The following is a 17517-nucleotide window of genomic DNA, read 5'->3' as shown; positions in this document are numbered from 1 at the left end:
CACACACACACACACTAACGGCGCCTGGCAAATGATGGCACACTGAATGCCTCTTTTGACTGCTACCTCTCACACAGAAACACATTAAATGCAGCCCCAGATGCAGTGACCCGGAGGTATGCATCGACAGGAGTCGCACAGTGTCACCCCTGTAATTCCACTCGCTCGTCCGGATAGATCTTATCACTCACATCTCTAACTGCCATTATCAATCTTTCCTGTGCAGCCTCTGCATCATTAGGCGAGAGTATTTCACTAAGAACACTAACATAGGTTTCACTCCTTTCTTCTCCTCCCTTGCATTTATAAGTCCACTGCAGGTTGGCGTAGTGCCAAGCTCTGCCATGCAGCGCAACACTGCCACCTAAAGGTTCAGTACCACCGTCAAGCCTGACCCGTCGACAACAGCCTCTGTCTCTGCCTTCCCTTCTCCTTCTGCGCTCTTTCTTCACTCTTTTCTGCAGTTCCCAATATTTGTCCACGTGTGTTCCATTAGATTAAAACTGTGTGTTGTGTAGTGGTGCTTTATTAGCAGAAAAATTAATAGGGCTTTGATAAAAAGCAGCATGGATTACGTTGAAATTTGAGGCTCATTATTGGCTAATCCTTTTTGAATTGGATGTGTATCAAGTTCCAGACAAGCTTCACTCAGTTCGCTAGTGTGCTTTGAGAGGAGGCATTTAATTCAAGCTCAGATGATGTGGCAAAGCCTACAGTGACATTCACAATACCATTGCAGCAGTCTAATTATTGAATGTTGTTATTGCTGCAGGTGTTGAAAAGGTTACAAAGTCTTTCATGATATTACAATGCACACCAAAAAAAATAATAATAAAGAAACAAACAAACAAAAAAACATGAATACACTCAAGAGTTTTATGAAGAGAGAGAGAGAGAGAGAGAAAGAGAGAGGTGAAAAGTCAACTACTTTTTGGAGGATGTGTGCAGCATTTGTCTATGATGAAAAGCAGCAATCTGAGTAGATAGGCAAGAAAAAAATGTTTCTTTTACAAAGATCGTTGGGTTACAGTTAATGTTATGTTGGTACATGTTTGCCAGTGATCTAACCTGGGTACTGAAGAGACAAAATAAGGCAAAGCAGTCACTCGTCCACTTGCATTTTGGTAAATATGAATTAAATATATATTAAATACAAAACATGGGTTTGCAAGTGTTACCCCCAAATTATGCATTGTGTGATTGCTGAGTCCATAATCAACTCCATTAATCAGCTGTTGTTCAAGTTACTTTTTCTCTCTTTTCTTTTTATGTTTAGGTTGAAAAACCTGCTGAAGCAGTGTGTCTCCTGAACAGTTTTCTGTTGCTTCACAGTACCTTAGAGTCAGTCCCTAATCTAGACTGGCACTTTAGCACTGTGGAACAGGGCAGTTATACGCAGTACTTATAGACCAGTAAAAGTGCTCTTTTACCTGCTGTCTGGTGTGCATGGGCCCCTTCGTCTTGAACCCTCCTTGGGAGCTGCACTCTGAGGCACTGAAGTGGTCGGAGCTCGTGGAGGATCTCTTGGAAAGGGTGTCACAGCCCCCCACAAATGTGTTATCCAATGGGAGCTCTTGTATCACGTGATGCTTCTTCACTGAGACCGGTGTGTCAGCCTTGAGATGAAAGGCCGACTGCGGCGAGGCGGACTTGTAGTGCCGGGCCAGGTCTGGGCTGCTAGGTTTGAAGGTTGTGGTCGGCGTGGCATTCCAATCGAAGCGTCCAATCCCTTGCTCTTCCAGCTCGGTGGGCAGACTGATGGTTCCGTTGATTGGCTCATGGGCAGGATCGTCAGGTTTGTTCCCCTCTATGGTGACAAAGTTGAGCAAGGAGTTTTTGGGGGACTTCCTTTTCTTGCGCTTTTTCTTCTTGTTCTGTTTGTTTTCTGTGTTGGGTGACATCCACTCTGCCCCCTGCTTTTTTCTCTGTGCGGCTTTGAATCTAGAAGCATGGCGGCAGCGCAGCAACACAGTCACAAAGATGACAATAATCACCACCAAGGCGCCGGTAACAAAGGCTATCATTATGGTTAAATAGTCACCACTCTGATAGGTTTCACTGCTTTCACCAATGTTTCGGTCAATTGGGGTCTCCATGGTGCGTCGAATGAGATCATTGATGAGTGTTGAGTTGCCCACAGTGTCATTAACATACAAAAACACCAGCACAAGAGTATGGAGAGATTTGGGATAACCCAGGTCACTGATATTGACCACTAATCTGTGCAAGCCTATGTCGGTTAGTGCTGGCTTTTCCTCCAAAGTAATATTCCCTGTGACTGGGTCAATTCGAAACAGACCTTTGTTATTCCCACTCACAATTGTGTATTTGAGTTCCGCATTCATCCCTGTATCACCGTCTACAGCAAACACCTCTGCTACCACAGATCCTGGGATAGAGGAGAGAGGCACGAGCTTGAAAGACGTGTTGGAGGGTGGGTAGATAACGATGGGTGTGTTGTCGTTCACATCAATGACATTGATGGTCACCTTGGCAGCTGAGGAGCAAGGAGGCCTGCCACTGTCCACAGCCCTTACATCAAAAGTGTAGGAACTCTGCTGCTCTCTGTCGAAGGATACATTAGACTTTATCACCCCAGAGTAAGGATCTAGTATAAAGTTCTCATTGTCATTCAGAATAGAAAGAGAAACAGCAGCATTTTCTCCGGCATCTGAATCTGTCACAGTTATCACCCCCACAGTACTGTACTTAGGAAGATTCTCTGACACAAAGAACTGGAAGTGGTTATGTGTGAACTTGGGGTTGTTATCATTTTCATCCAGCACGGTTACAATAACGGCTGCCTGCGTTTGTAGAGGGGGCGTCCCGTTATCTCTTGCTGTTACAGTGAAGAGGAACCTATCCTGATCCTCCCGGTCAAAAACCCTGGATGCAGTCAGAACACCTGTTTTACGGTCAAGATCAAAAAATGATGCATTTGGTCCCAGCTGGTAAACAATTTCTGCATTTTTCCCACTGTCCTCATCTGTGGCGCTAAGAGTCGTGAGGAACAAGTCACGTTTGTTGTTTTCCATAACAGCCAGCTCAATAACTGGCTGAGTAAAAATAGGCGGGTTGTCATTCTCATCCTCCAGCCTCACTCTCACCAAGGCAGTCTGATTCAAGCTCGGCTTTCCAGAGTCAGACGCTACAATTTTAAAGTTATATTCCTTTGTCCCTTCGTAGTCAAGCAGTGCGGACGTCTCTAACAGATACTGGTTGTCATACACAGCTTTTAGATGGAAGGGCACATCCTTCTCTATGAAACAAATGACCTTGCCGTTAATGTCAGTGTCTTTGTCTGACACTGTGATGAGTGCTATCTTTGTATTGATGGGATCCTTCTCTGAGAGGAAAACAGTGCCATTAATGGGACTGATTATGTATCTCAGGTCTATATTAGGTGGATTGTCATTAACATCAGTCACATTTATGGTAACAGTAGCTCTGGCTGGACTTGAGCTGCCATCACTAGCTAAAACAGAGAGCTTATGGATAGCAGTTTCTTCCCTGTCCAAAGGTCTCTGCACTGTAATTAGGCCAGATGTTGCATTCAGTGCAAACAGTCTTTTTGTAGCAGGAGACACCTGAGTCCCAAATACATAATGTATCTCTGCATTTGCCCCTATGTCTGCATCTGTAGCTTGGAGCTGCACTACAGATGTGCCAATAATGGAGTTCTCCGGTATATGAACCTCTATCTGACTCTCTTTAAACACCGGTTTGTTGTCATTGACATCTGTCACAGTAACCTGGAGAATGGCAGTGCTGGATTTCTGTGGACTGCCACCATCCTCTACTTTAATCTTCATCACATACGTGTCCTTCTGCTCTCTGTCCAGATTCTGCTGCACAATAAGCTGGGGCCACTTTTCCCCCTCTGGCGTTTCTACTATGTCTAAGCCGAAGGCACTTTGCCCATTGATCAGCTCGTATTTGTGGACACTGTTGGGGCCAGTGTCTGGGTCAGTGGCAGAAGGAATAGCAAAGCGGCTGTTAATGAGCGTGTTCTCTGGGATAGAGATGTTGATCACAGGGGACGGGAACATGGGGGCATTATCGTTTGTGTCTTTAACGATTATTTTGATCTTAATCAGCCTGAAATAATCATTAGGCAGGATGACCACTTCAATTTCAAAGGAGCACTCGCTGTCCTCAAATGAGGGACCGGGGCATAACTTCTCTCTGTCAATTCGGTTTGATGTTGTGAATATTTCTCCAGTGCTGCTCAGAACACGGACCAGTGGGTTATCTCCTGCTTTGGAGACGAGCCGGTACACAAGATTAGCACTCGTTCCAGTGGCAGCATTTGTATGGGAAATGTTTAGGTCCTTTGGTATGTTCCCAATGAGGACATTTTCTTGCAACTCCTCCCTGATGGGGTAGATTAGCTCTTGGGCTATTGAAGGATCTAGCCATATGCAGGCAAGCAGTGCACCCAACAGGTAATAGTCTTTTAGATCCATAACAGTGTTAATATGCTTCCAGCCTTCAAAACTCAAAGGTTTCTTTCTATGCAGTGTTGTTACAGACAGTGACTCCTGGCAGGAATCTTCCACGAATAAACCTATGAATACAGGACAGAGATTCCCTTCAGTGAAGTAACTTTATTATGCACAGTAAATAAATTTAATTAACAATCATCCAATCCCTCTCCTCACAGTCAGCTGATTCATGCACTATATTTTTTCCCCTCTTCTTTAGGATTTACCCTTAAATCTGAACATAGCCACAAATCATGACTTCATTCAAACAGTAAAATGAAAATCCCAAAATAAACTGCATTAACCTTTTAAGCAGCCATTAATGTCTGTTACTCTCTTTCTACATCCTCTACGTTTTACGGTCACTATGAATTTTCAGTGCCTCGAACACCCCCACGGCAACAAAACTTCACAACACATTACACAGTCTTATTAATTTAAACTGTCAAAATTAAAGAGCTTAGGCTGTGAGTGGGCTGCTTAACGAGTGAATAAGCATAAATGAAGCCTACAAAGTAAGCTCAGTGAGATTTTGAATTCTTAGTGGGCAAAAGAGACCCATGCTTGTATTACATACCCAAATCGGTTGCAGCACAGAAGAAAAACTGGAGTGTGTCAGCTCATAGTCTTCTCATCCACAGTAGTACAGTAGTTCATTCAGGTAAAGATATCCTCCTCTGTCGATCTGCTTTTGGCTCCAGGTAAATAATAATAACAACAATCACCCAGCAGCACTGGGTTAATCAGACACGAGTACAGGTTTTAAATAAAAGCAGCCGGTCGCAGAAACTGGGGTAAATTAGAAGCTGCATATGTCGCAGTTCCTTTTCCCCCCATTTAACTTCAGGAATTGACTGGATCTAATTGTGCGACCTGCGGTGATTGCGGTGATCAGCGTCGCTCTCCAGCAGACACAGCAAGGTGGTCAGTGGTTTGCGGTGTCTTCAATTAAACGGGTCCCAAAATCAATGCTCATCTCCTGTGCATGTCCAGAGAGAACCGGCGTCTTTCCCCCTTTCTTTCTTTCCTTTTCTCCCCGGCTACCTGTGAAGGTTAAGGCGCAGACGAGGTGAACCCAAAAAGAGACACGCGTGTCCCATTATGTTTCAAGTTCACGGAGCTCCATCAATAATCAGACTCAAGGTTAAAAAGAAAGAAAAAAAAAGATCACGAGGACATTTATGAAAAAGACAAAAAAAAGCCAACAACAAAAAAGGTGTAAAAGCTCAGAGTCGATCCCACTTAGAAACACCAGCCTTACGGCTGCTCAGTGTGACACGGATGCGCAGCGTGTGTGTGGCGTTTATCCTTGCACTCTCACTCCCAGAGCAGAATATCTTGCACTAACTCTGTGTAAACCCATAGGAGGGGTTGGCGATGCACACCACACCGACTAACCACCCCGCACCCCCACCCGGCCGACCCTCGTCATTGGACACCGCCCCTCGCTTTCAATGGCGTTGGCAACCCGAGCGAGGACGGGATTGGCCCGATGTCACGTCACTTAAAGCGAACCGGAGGGCTGTCCGCGGTGAGATTCTCCGCGAAGATGCTGCAGGCTGAAGAGACGCTTAACCAAAAACCCCGTGGCTGGGCTGGAGGAAGAGGATGACGACGATGATGATGATGAAGCTGCTGCTGATGATAGTGTAAAAAAAGACACTGAGAGAAAAGAATAAAGAGATAGTGGATGTCCTCTAGCTTTTATAGTGTGTGTGTGATTATATAAAAGCAGATAACACTCATTGGCTCTAAAGGGACGCATCAAAAGCATACGCCAACCTGTTAGGCTGTTGTCAGGTAGGCTACAATAGCCTAATTGGGGTGGACATAAAAGCCACTAGACTGAAGCACATTAGAAAGATGCGCTATGGCGGTTTCCCGTGCATATTGACTTGCCAAGAATAAACACTGGCATATACAATACAAGCCTTGTGTGAGAGTCAGTTATAATTGCACTCTAAACAGAGAATCCGTTGTCTAAGCCATGTTTGCGCCGGGTGCATATTCACGCTCCGTCCACCGCACTTAGCACCCTGCAGCCAGTCGTCAGCATTTGTTTATGAGAAATAACCTTGACAGTTATCCTAGTCATCAAGGCTACAAAGCCGCGTGTGGCCGGAGTTCTTGGTTTAACGGGTGAATTGCACTTCTTATTTTAAGTTTACTGCCTCTTGCTGTGGTGCTCCGAGGAGTCTGTGGCGTGACTTTGGAATAAACGCAGATGACCTTACGTGACAAGTTTCAAAGCAACAAGAGGCTGAACTGTTCCGAGTCGCCCCGAATGTTATAAGGTAAGTAGAAAATAGCAATTTCATAAAATGCAAATCAGACTGAGCCATACAGATCCAGACATCATTTATTACCTGCTTCCATCCAATCATTACTTAATTTCAATGCAGGAGATAACCCTCAATTTAAGCCTGGGCTCAGTGCTGTTGCTGTTGCTGAGAAATGGCAAGCTGTTGAGCTCAGTGCCTGTCGTGGTGAACACTGCCATCTTGAGGTGGACTTTCACAAACGCCTCAGCTATGATTTGAGCTTCAAGTCTTAAAACATGATCAGCCACGCAACCCTGGGTCAACTTAGCGTGACAACTAAGACAACATAGTGCATCATCGGCAGCTCAGAGGAAGAAGAAACAATGCGTGAATGGGAAATCAAGCAAAATGAGAATATGCCCCAGTTTGGGCAAGTGGTGATGAAAGTGATGCAAAGGACATTAGACCGGCACAGTTGAGGTGAGAACTAGGCTGCCAATGTCTCTTGAGAGGCTGGCTTATTGCCTGGTCAGCAGTCCATTAGCACAACCAACCTGGTGGCCTGACCTTTCTGCCTCTGGATGCAGCCGTCACTGTCCTTAGCTGGAAGAGAGCAGCTAAAGGAGTGATCTGTCACTTCAGCTTAAAGCTTGACACCCTGATGTAGAAAGAAAAGTGACAACATAACTGTCTGTAGTGGTGAAACACTTTCTTGCTCTGCTGGCCAACTGCAGTCATTAGGAACTCATCACCTGCCTTTAGTTGCTCTCTGGGAACCTGTGTGGTATGTGTGTCCTGGATTTTTTTCTTCTTTATCTGGAAAATGAGAAATATGCTTCGATTTGGTAGAAATTTCCACCTTTGTCAAGTCTCTAAGGTATCTGTGTGGGTGATGCAAGTGAATGAGCAGTAATTAGGAGTATTGGACAAAAAGTAAACCAGAAAGCGAAAAATACCCATATTGTGAAGCAACTGTTAAAACATTGGTATTGATTACCAACCCTATCAGAACTCCACACAAGAAATGTGGACATTTTGTTCCATGGCTTAGTAAAACTTTTTTTATCCTCACAGATGTGTTAAATGTCACACGATGGTGATATAAACACTAGACAAGGACAAAGTTAGTAACTGTATGGCTGATAATTCCAATTCTACCAGAGCTCTAGAGTCTCTTATCATCTTATTAAGTCTGTTTTAAATCAGCTAAAGCTTATGTTTCTGCCAGTCAAGTTACTGACAAGTGATGAATAATGTAGTTTGTTAATATGTAATGTAGGTCTTACCTCCTACAAACTCACGTCGAAGAGAGAGCCTAAGGGAAGTGTCCAAACCTTAGGCCCTATGATTCCCCATATACCAGGTGAAGTCAGTCAGATTATTCACCTTATTGACTTGTTCTTACTCTTGAATTGGCTTCATGAATAATACAAGGAACAAGTATGTGTATTTTTCGTGTGTGTCAAAACACAAGATCAAACAAGTAATATCTATCTATCTATTTAAACTTAAAGGAGGTCTGAGTATAGCTGGAGGTGGATGGTAATAAACACAACTTCTGTGTTGATAGAAGTAAGGAGCAGCAAACATGGCTGAGGGCTGTAATCAGCAGGGTTAAGCAGCAGTTTTTCTGTAATTACATCTTAATTATTTAATATGAAACTTCTTCCTTTTATTTAAAGAAATGCGGAGGAGAAACAATTTGGGAAATTTAAACTTTAAAAGCACTATTGGGGTAAACATAATTTGGGTAATTTTCTGTTATGGCCCTCACTAGTACAAGTGAGAAAATCTATGCTGGTTGGTGAGAAGCAGTATTAATAAGAGGCCAGCTCAGAGTGTGAAAGCTCTTTGACAGTCAGTGATGTCTTTTCCAGCACACTGTGAACAGGGTACACAGTGTAAGCGTCTATATTATTTGGAAAAACATGCTTTCCCCATACTCTAATGAATGCTGAAAATCTTCACTACTTTCCATCGCAGTTCACGTAATCAGCTGACTCAGGCAAAACATTAGTGAGGCTATTATCACACTAGCTGAATCCTTCTGTTTGAGGCGCTCTACCACCTGCCAGCTAAACAAATGTGCGCAGAAACTGACTTGTGCAATAATCAAGTCTTTAGAGGGTATTTACTCAGTGCCGGAACTGCTTTGTGTTACTCAAGTCAAAATGTTGGGCTGCATTTACAAAGATGAGGTCGTCTACCTATGTTTTGTATAAATAGAAACCAATAACCCCCTGACCGCGGCTCAGGGGGTTGGGAATCGGAAGGTCGCCGGTTCGATCCCTGGGCTCTCTGTCCTGGTCGTTGTGTCCTTGGGCAAGACACTTTACCCTACTGGTGTTGGCCAGAGGGGCCGATGGCGCGATATGGCAGCCTCGCTTCTGTCAGTCTGCCCCAGGGCAGCTGTGGCTACAACTGTAGCTGCCTCCACCAGTGTATGAATGTGAGAGTGAATGAATAGTGGTATTGTAAAGCACTTTGGGTGCCTTGAAAAGCGCTATATAAATCCAATCTATTATTATTAATAATTTTCTATTTTATCTCAGCTCACTCTTTCTCTTGTTCCACTGAGAAGACTGGTTTCATTTGTACTTTGTCAAAGAGCCACTGCAACCGCTGATGAAAATTTAGGCCTTTTTCCTTAAATGCCTTTTGCTAGTGCGACTTCTCTCCAGAGTGGTAATGACCCGGTGGATAATTGGCATCACACATGCTGTGGACCCTGAATACTAATCAGATCTTCTAATCAGGCATCTCCAACTTAAAAATCCAAATACATGGGAGTGAACTGAATAGGAAATGCATATGATTTTCTTTGGAACAGATTTCACTGTATTCAAATCTTTGAATTCCCCCAAGGAATTTGCCTTATATCACTTAACAAGGCTGTAACAAGGTGCTTTGATTTGTGTTGAGACAGAACTTTACACCTGTGAGTTTATGAGTTAAAATATAAATGCTTGCTCAAGGTAATTGTTTTGATTCACCATATGGCAACCCCAAAGATATCCCGTAGTTGCTACTGAGCCCTCCTAATTACTGCAAAACCATTTTCATGCACACAGCACATCCGTTACTGCCTTATGGTTGGCATTTTGGGAGGTATAATGCCATTCATGATAATCCCTTGAATATTGATTGACACATTGTTTGATCAAAAAAAAGATATTCTGGGTGGATTAGAGTTTCAAGATGTCAGAAGTTGCAAGATACGCCTTATAAGAAATGCCTCTTCTGTCTTCAAACCTTCCCTTGGACTGTAATTTGCTCTCTCCCTTTGCTTTCTGTCTCTCCCCATTTTTTTCTTCTCCCTGACACATTTGAATCACATATCACTTTCCAGACTGTGCACCGAAAAAGGTCAAACATTCCCTCCCATTCTCTTTTCTTACTGATGTGAAAGCCAGAAGGCTGCCTGTAGTAGCTGAAATAGATCCTGGTCAAACCAGGGAAAGAGAGTCGAGCAAGATCCCTCTCTGCTCAGTGCACAGGCTGATTTGACCTTGTGCAGTATGAATGAAGCAATACAAAGTTATAAGATACTTGACTGCGCTCAAATACCAGTACTTTTTTTTCCAGATCACATCAAATTGATTTGGATATTTTTGACACGGGCGATCTTGCACTCAAAGGTCATCTTTATTCGTAGAAGCTTTAACTATATGTGTCAGGTGATCCTGAGGAACATTCTCAGATTTCTTTTTGTTTGTCCCGAGTAACTCGTTTACATATATAAATGCAGGACTCCACAAGCTGGCTTTGAAGTGTCAGTTTATTTCTACACGATTACTATTTTTATAGCCCCTGTGCAATTAAATACCATTTCCTCAGAGGTTTGATGTCACTTATCTTTTATCAGGCTGCGAAATTTCTAGACTCCAGCCAACTGTGACATATTTAATGATTCCATACAGTACTCGAGTACATACTTGGAGAACTGCAGCTTTAAAAAATGTCTGGATCAACATGAGTGTAACCTACATTGAACTAATTTATATCTTGTAGTAATTATGACTCTGACAGTGAGGACAGCTCATGAAGAAGAGAGGGGATGGCAAGAAAATGCCCACATGTTGTACATACTGAGACTCTAGTGTGTCATTCTAAAGGTCAGACTTCTACATGGCAGTTTTTTATCATGCAGTAGCCAAGTGGCTTCACATTTACAAAAAGGGATCTGGCTAATTTATCATTTGCACAGTTATTCCAGTAATATACTGATTCTGTTCTGCATGAAAATGTGAGATACGAGGTAGTTAGGTGTGGTAGCGTTACTGGTTCCCCACTGTTTATTTCCCCCACACAGAAATGGATTAAATTAGTGTGATTGGGCTTTACTGTGAAGAAGGTTTAAGAATATTTTGCAGGTATTATTCACATTGTATTTGTGGACCAAATCCACTGAAGTGCTGAAATTTGAAAATTTGAATTAACAAAATTTGAAAACCAGGCAGTTTATAGCTTTGTTTCTTCACTTTATATTGCACTGTAAAAAAAAATAGTAAAAATAATCTTGAAAAGTTAAAGGGAAGACAGCCATCATACAGGCACACACTCTGCTAAATCTCAAGCTATAGCACTATATCTGCTGAATACCTGTCATCATTAAAGAATTTGTGTTAATAAAGCCATTATGAGTAAAAATGCAGTCTCCTATGAAAAATGCTAATATCACCCTGTAGGTGTCCAGTAATTGTTGCACCTAGATTTTTATGTAAAAAGGAGAAAAAAAAACCACCCACTTATCAGTTTTAATCATTGGTCTACAAGAGAGAATGAGTCATTGCCTCAGAATGAGGTGCCATAGATTTGTTCTGTAAATGCAAAAGAATATTTCTAATGTCGACAATGGACACTGGGGAGAAAACAGAAGAAGCGAATAAAAAGGACAAACTGTGTCTCAAACATAAGCAAATGACGCTTGTCAACAATGACCCAGACCTCTTCTTACGGCATTCATATAATGGGTTATTTATCAGTTTCAAACTAGTAAATATCCCATCAGTGCTAATCAAAACAGGCTTTTGTGTATTCTAAAAGTTGTTGTGGAAGTTGACAATAAATATGTGTCTGAGAAGATGACTAACGCATTTACCTCACAGCAGCTGCAATTTAATTTAATGCTACTTTGTTGAATGCATACTTTTTAACCATATGTCAAACTCCTTGACAAATTCCAACCATATGGTAACTATGCTCATTATTTCAAAATGAATAAATGTCATATTCTATTCGATACTATACATAGCTTTGTATTTTACACAATGTTGCATAATATTGTTTTAGTGTATCTGTATCTTAAGTCTATGTTGATTTAACAATCTACACACACAGAAATCACGTTGTTGGTGGGAAAGTTACGAATCTTTGTTGCTTGTTTGTTTTTTCTTAGCCTCTTCACATGCTAATGCTTGCTTCTGTTGAACAAATGCCAGGGTACCAACTCTACACATCATTTTACAGGCAACACAAGCTCTTAGCATTCAAATCACTGGTCAAAATGATACGGTATAATCAGTGACAACATACAATTAATGTTTAGCAGATGACACAGAGAATGGAAAATGCCACTCTCCCTCATGTCCACATTTTCAAAAGCACAGATTCAGCTAAGAAAATAATGTCACGTGTTGTTGTTATTCATTCTGTGTGGCATGATGTTTGACGCTGGGGACTGCCAATAAATCCTTTTTGCATGATGAATATAGCAAGCAACCCCACATGACTGACAACTTTGAGGGTACCTGAAGGATAATTCTTGCCTTTTCATATGTTCATGTCTGGTCTCATTCAGCTGTAAAGACTTGTCAATTGAAAGAACCCATACTTGGCGTGGAGCAAAAACACAAATACCTATACACTGTGGCTGACATCGCCTATGAAAACTTGCAAGGCGGAGCAAAATTTTATGAGTAGCTCCTGATTTATATTAAATCTTGAAGTCTTCGAAGTCTATCTTTGTGCCAATCAATGTTTTATCTAGTGATTTACCTCTTTCACTCTATATTGTACTGATCCGCTGGCCTGTGTAACATTTTCACCAGCTTAGGTAGAAAGCCATATTCTTGGATGTTACAGGCAACATGAATGCTATTTTCAGGCATAGTGACCCTGCGAGATCTAAACACTGCTCTTCTCTGGTTCCACAGAAGAGCGCAGAATATTCCAACCATCCATCCATGCATTGATCTATTTTCTGCCTCGTATCCAGGTCGTGATGGCAACAACTTAAACAAGGTACCTTTCACTGAAAACCATTTTCTATTTTATCCTTAATAGATATTTAAACTTAACCTTTACCTCCAGCCGTTAATGGGCTGCAGCTGGTGGAGATCTGGAAGAGGAATCACAGGTGCAGAGTGATGCATTTCACTTTCTTCATCTTCAGATTTTCATTTCACAACCTGGGACAAGCAGCGAGACTGCTCAGTGGGGATTCGCACGGATGTGTGACTGTAATTGTTTCCTAATGAGTTCCCTTTTTTCACTAATTGAGGATCACATTCTATTGCAACCTATGGTTTATACACACAAACATCAGCAAAATGTTACCACAACTGTTGACTAATGAATTGTGTTCTTCCCTGGAAACATTCCTAATATAAACTCGCATACTCAGTGAATTACATGACCCCCTTTATTTTGCTTTGTCTGTCAGACTGCAGTCACTTAGCAATCTTTTTTCCAGCCTCTAGTTCTTTAAGAGATATACCGTACATATATTTCTGGACCTGTAAGTCTAAACAACAACCCTTCCAAAAAAATAAAGATAACTAGTTCAAGTCATAACAAAAACTGAATATTGTTAGGCATCTCACAAGCTTTTTAACCCCACAGTCAACTCACTGTTGACTCTGTAGCACAAGAGAAATCTGATAAAAAAAAATCCTTCCTAATTGTTCTCCTTTTGTGTCTCTCAGAGAAAATAATTCAAGGAAATTTTTAACGAGAAAACTTGGAGGGGAAAAGTAACATCTTGAAGAATTAAATAATCACATGATTAATACAAGTTCTCAAAAGAAAGAGAGTCGTCTCTGTGCAATGATGTGGACCTTATGCTTTTTATGAACTTTATAGCTTGTGGCTTACTGCTCTCATGTCATATGTGAGTTTCAAAGGTTAAAGTAACCCCTGTGCCTGCAATTTGCCTACACATGGAAACTCCTTTAGAAGATTGTCTCTTTACTGTGAATTCACATTCAAAAAGCATTTTCCTACGAGAGATGTGTCTTAGTTTGTTTGGAGAGGACAGAAAATTACATCATGCCTTCAAAGTTTCATTTTGGATGTCATGGATGTTCTGCTTGAATCATCCATGACTTTTTCTTGTTATTTAAAAATTTAGTCAGACATTTGAAATATAATCTAATCAATATGTTCCTATTTCAGTTCACCTGGATTAAAAATTTTATTTAAGTATAAATGAGTTATGCTTCTGGTTTAAAAATACTGTGAGAAATTGTAACTTTTTTGTATGCCAAAAAAATAATAAACTTGTCCATCAAGGTCATTAACCACTAAGCATGTCCGATAATCCTTCTTTTTGAAAGACAGTATTTGTTTGCAGTGACACAAAATTTGTGGCCTGGACCATAAAATCATAAAAATTAAAATTAAAAATTAAAAAAAAGCATGCGTGTAAACTTCTATATGGTTTAAATGCCTTGTTTCAAACACAACTATCATCATCTGGTGACTCTCAGATAGAAATCAGGTTTGAGACACTGCTTTGGTTTTTATTTTTTTAGACTCAGAAGCTGTGTCCATCTTTTATACTACACTGTAAAAAAAAAATCCTAAAAAAACCAGTAATATTCCGGCAGCTGGGGCGGTGAAATAATACCATAAAATAACAGAAAATAACTTTCTAATGAATAATACGGTTATTTTCAGTAATGACAATACAGTTTGTTGCCCTAATTTTACATGGGATTTTTCCTTTTTCAAGTGCTTTTAAACATTAAATTAGGAACATTTTAACGTGATTAAACAATGAAATTACCTATAAACAAGGTCAATGAATGCGGCAATATGAATAATTATACGTAAATGTACAGAAATATACAGTTAACAGTTGGTTTAAATAATAATGGATTGCATGCCCGGGGACAGAGGCGAGGCTGCCATATCGCACCATTGGCCCCTCTGGTCATCACCATAGGAGAAGTGTCTTGCCCAAGGACACAACGACCGAGAGTGTCCGCGCCGGGGCTCGAACCAGCAATCTTCTGATTACAAGGCGAACTGCCAACTCTTGAGCCACGATCGCCCTAAATAACAATAATAATAATAATTATTTGATGTAAAAAAAGTTTATACGAGTCATTTTATATATTTTTCCATAGCATTACATTTGAATTTAACAGTTCAATCTTTCAAATAACGGACAAATATTTGTGAAATTATGATACATTTGTGAATGTATTTTAACAATCTAAATATGCATATGTACAGACAAATATATTTAAAAACAAGAAAATTATGTTTTATTACATTTACAGTGATTTTACGTTAATTTACATTTGAAATGTTAAACCACAGTCTATTTATGTAAATTTAATGATATTCTAGAAGAACAGTACAAAACTGTAAAATACACAGTAAAATACTTTTATATTACAATTTATTTTTACAGTGTATCTATGGGTACTTTAGTGTTTACTTTAGTGTTTAGGCTGAATGTTAATCTTTGCTAGCATACTAAGGTAGTAATAATAACCATGTCAGCATACTTGACATAGTTATTGTATTTATGTTACAAGTACTATAATCCTTGGTGTTGTAGTAGAATGAACAAACAAAACCAGCTGGCAGATTGACTGTGTCATCTTGACATATGTCTCTACCATAGCTAAAACTCTGACCAGTGTAAATAACATCTTCCCAAGTAGTCATCTTCTATTTCAGCTGAAATACATCTCACAATAGGTCTTACAAGAAACAGCAGTTAAGTAATACTCAGGCTGACTTTCAATGCAAAAAACAAAAATTGTTTTGTAACACTGGTTCAACATTGATAGCTTCAATTGATCTGTTTATCTCCAGTCTGTTAGATTCATTAAACAGGACATATTGATGCAATGGCAATCGCAGGGGCCAGGGAGAAGCCCATCTAGTAGAGTGCAGTGCAATGAAGACCTGCCTACTTGTCTGTCTTGCCGTGATTGGAGGATTGCAGCAATGCTCATATCGCTGACTTCCTGTTTGTGTTGTCGCTGTCAACTGTGTCATAGATAAGTGATCTGCAATAAATAACAAGACTGATGCTGACAGGACTGTTAAAACTATTTACTCACCTCGATAAGAAATGGTAACTGTGGCCATTACAGCTGTCTTGCACAGTGACTTAGACTATAATAATCAATTATTTTAAATAATGCAAGCATCTTCTATCCAGTAGCCTTTCTGAGAAAAGAAGTTCCTGATGCTTATCTACTGCAGTTATAGCACTGACACTGTGATAGTAATACCTAAACCCTGTGCTACACACATCACAGTAGTTCAAGCAGTGGCTCAAAAACTGTGTTTTTTCAGAAAGGCCTTTTTTTTCAGGGTAGTAGTTCAGAAACAGGGTGCCACATTGGTGCAGTGGTTAGCACTGTCACCTAATACCAAGAAGGTTCTGGGTTCTGTACCATCAGCTGGCTGAAGCCTTTTTTTGTGGAGTTTGAATGTTCTCCCTGAGTTATCTCTGGCTACTCTACCTTCCTCCTCCAGTACAAAGGGACGCTTCGTAGGTTAACTGATGATTCTAAATTGGCCATAGGTATGACTCTGAACATAAACTGTTGTTTATCTCTCTGTGTTAGCCCTATGATGGACTGCTGACCTGTCCAGGGTGTACCCTACCTCTCAGACAGCTGGAATAGGGTTCACCCTCTTACCCCCTGTAACCCTGAACTCGATAAGCTGTAAAGAAAATGAATGGATGGACAGTTCTGAAACAGATGCAACAGTGTAAAGAAAAAATGCACTTCGGTTGGTTGTTAATAGTTAATAGTTAGGCTTTGGATGTGGTGGCAATGAGGTAAACAATGCATAGATTAGTGTTAACTATAACTTCCACGGCCCTCATTAGTGTTTATTCTGATAGTTTAGTTGCAGTTTTCCTATGTGGGTTTCTCCTGCATGCTTCTTTGGGTTACATGTGGAACACAAGCCACAACTATGGGAAAAAAGTGCATTTGTCACCTATAGTCACACTCCAGATGCGAAATGGAGACAGGAAAATTAGTCAGATTACCAACACATTCTCACCCCTAACTCCCCATAAAGTGTCATGGTCAGGACCCCTTGTCTTCATAACACACATGGAAGCAGTTAACATCATTACCCATTCACCCAATTTTTCACCACTTGTCCAGTTTGAGATTGTCCAACGTACAAAGCAGTGCTGTGGAAAACATATAGCTTGACAAAAAGGCGTATAAACTGACAAATTTTGATGTTGGTAGTATCGTGGTGGGTGTACAAACAAAAAGCCTTTAAACTTGAAGATCTTGTGTAGGACACTTGTTTTTAGATGTTGGTAGATTAACTTTAGGAATCAAATACTTGGTTACATCTAGCTACTATTATCATGGTTTGGGGTAAAATGTGTACACACACATGCACACGCTTTTTTATAAGTCCAACCACAAGTACGCAGGGCAGGATTAGTGGGAGGCTACTTTCAGAGAGAAGTGGCAAAGGAAAACTCTAATAGTGAGTTGCATGTAAAGCTGGACACTGTGGATACTAACAAAAGGGAAAAGCATTTGTATCAG

The 17517-nt window shown here is 40.7% G+C and overlaps 1 protein-coding gene across 2 annotated transcripts in view; it reads right to left on the bottom strand.

Annotated features, from left to right (window-relative positions):
- The window catches only part of pcdh9 (protocadherin 9), a 186843-nt gene extending 181173 nt beyond the window's left edge, over window positions 1-5670 (bottom strand). For both annotated transcript variants that reach the window (XM_013908555.1, XM_005724169.1), the window contains exons 1-2: window positions 5062-5670; window positions 1431-4567 (exon numbers count right to left, since the gene is read on the bottom strand). In XM_013908555.1, the coding sequence (XP_013764009.1) occupies window positions 1431-4466 (3036 nt within the window). In that variant the 5' untranslated portion in view covers window positions 4467-4567; window positions 5062-5670. The remainder of the gene's footprint in view (window positions 1-1430; window positions 4568-5061) is intronic.
- Window positions 5671-17517: the final 11847 nt, after the last annotated feature.

This window comes from Pundamilia nyererei, unplaced genomic scaffold (genome assembly GCF_000239375.1).
Source record: "Pundamilia nyererei isolate P.nyererei 1_Seehausen unplaced genomic scaffold, PunNye1.0 scaffold00011, whole genome shotgun sequence".
NCBI classification, from domain to species: domain Eukaryota; kingdom Metazoa; phylum Chordata; class Actinopteri; order Cichliformes; family Cichlidae; genus Pundamilia; species Pundamilia nyererei.
The sequence above is the reverse complement of the archived record's forward strand: the minus strand, read 5'-3'. Positions and strand labels throughout refer to the sequence as shown.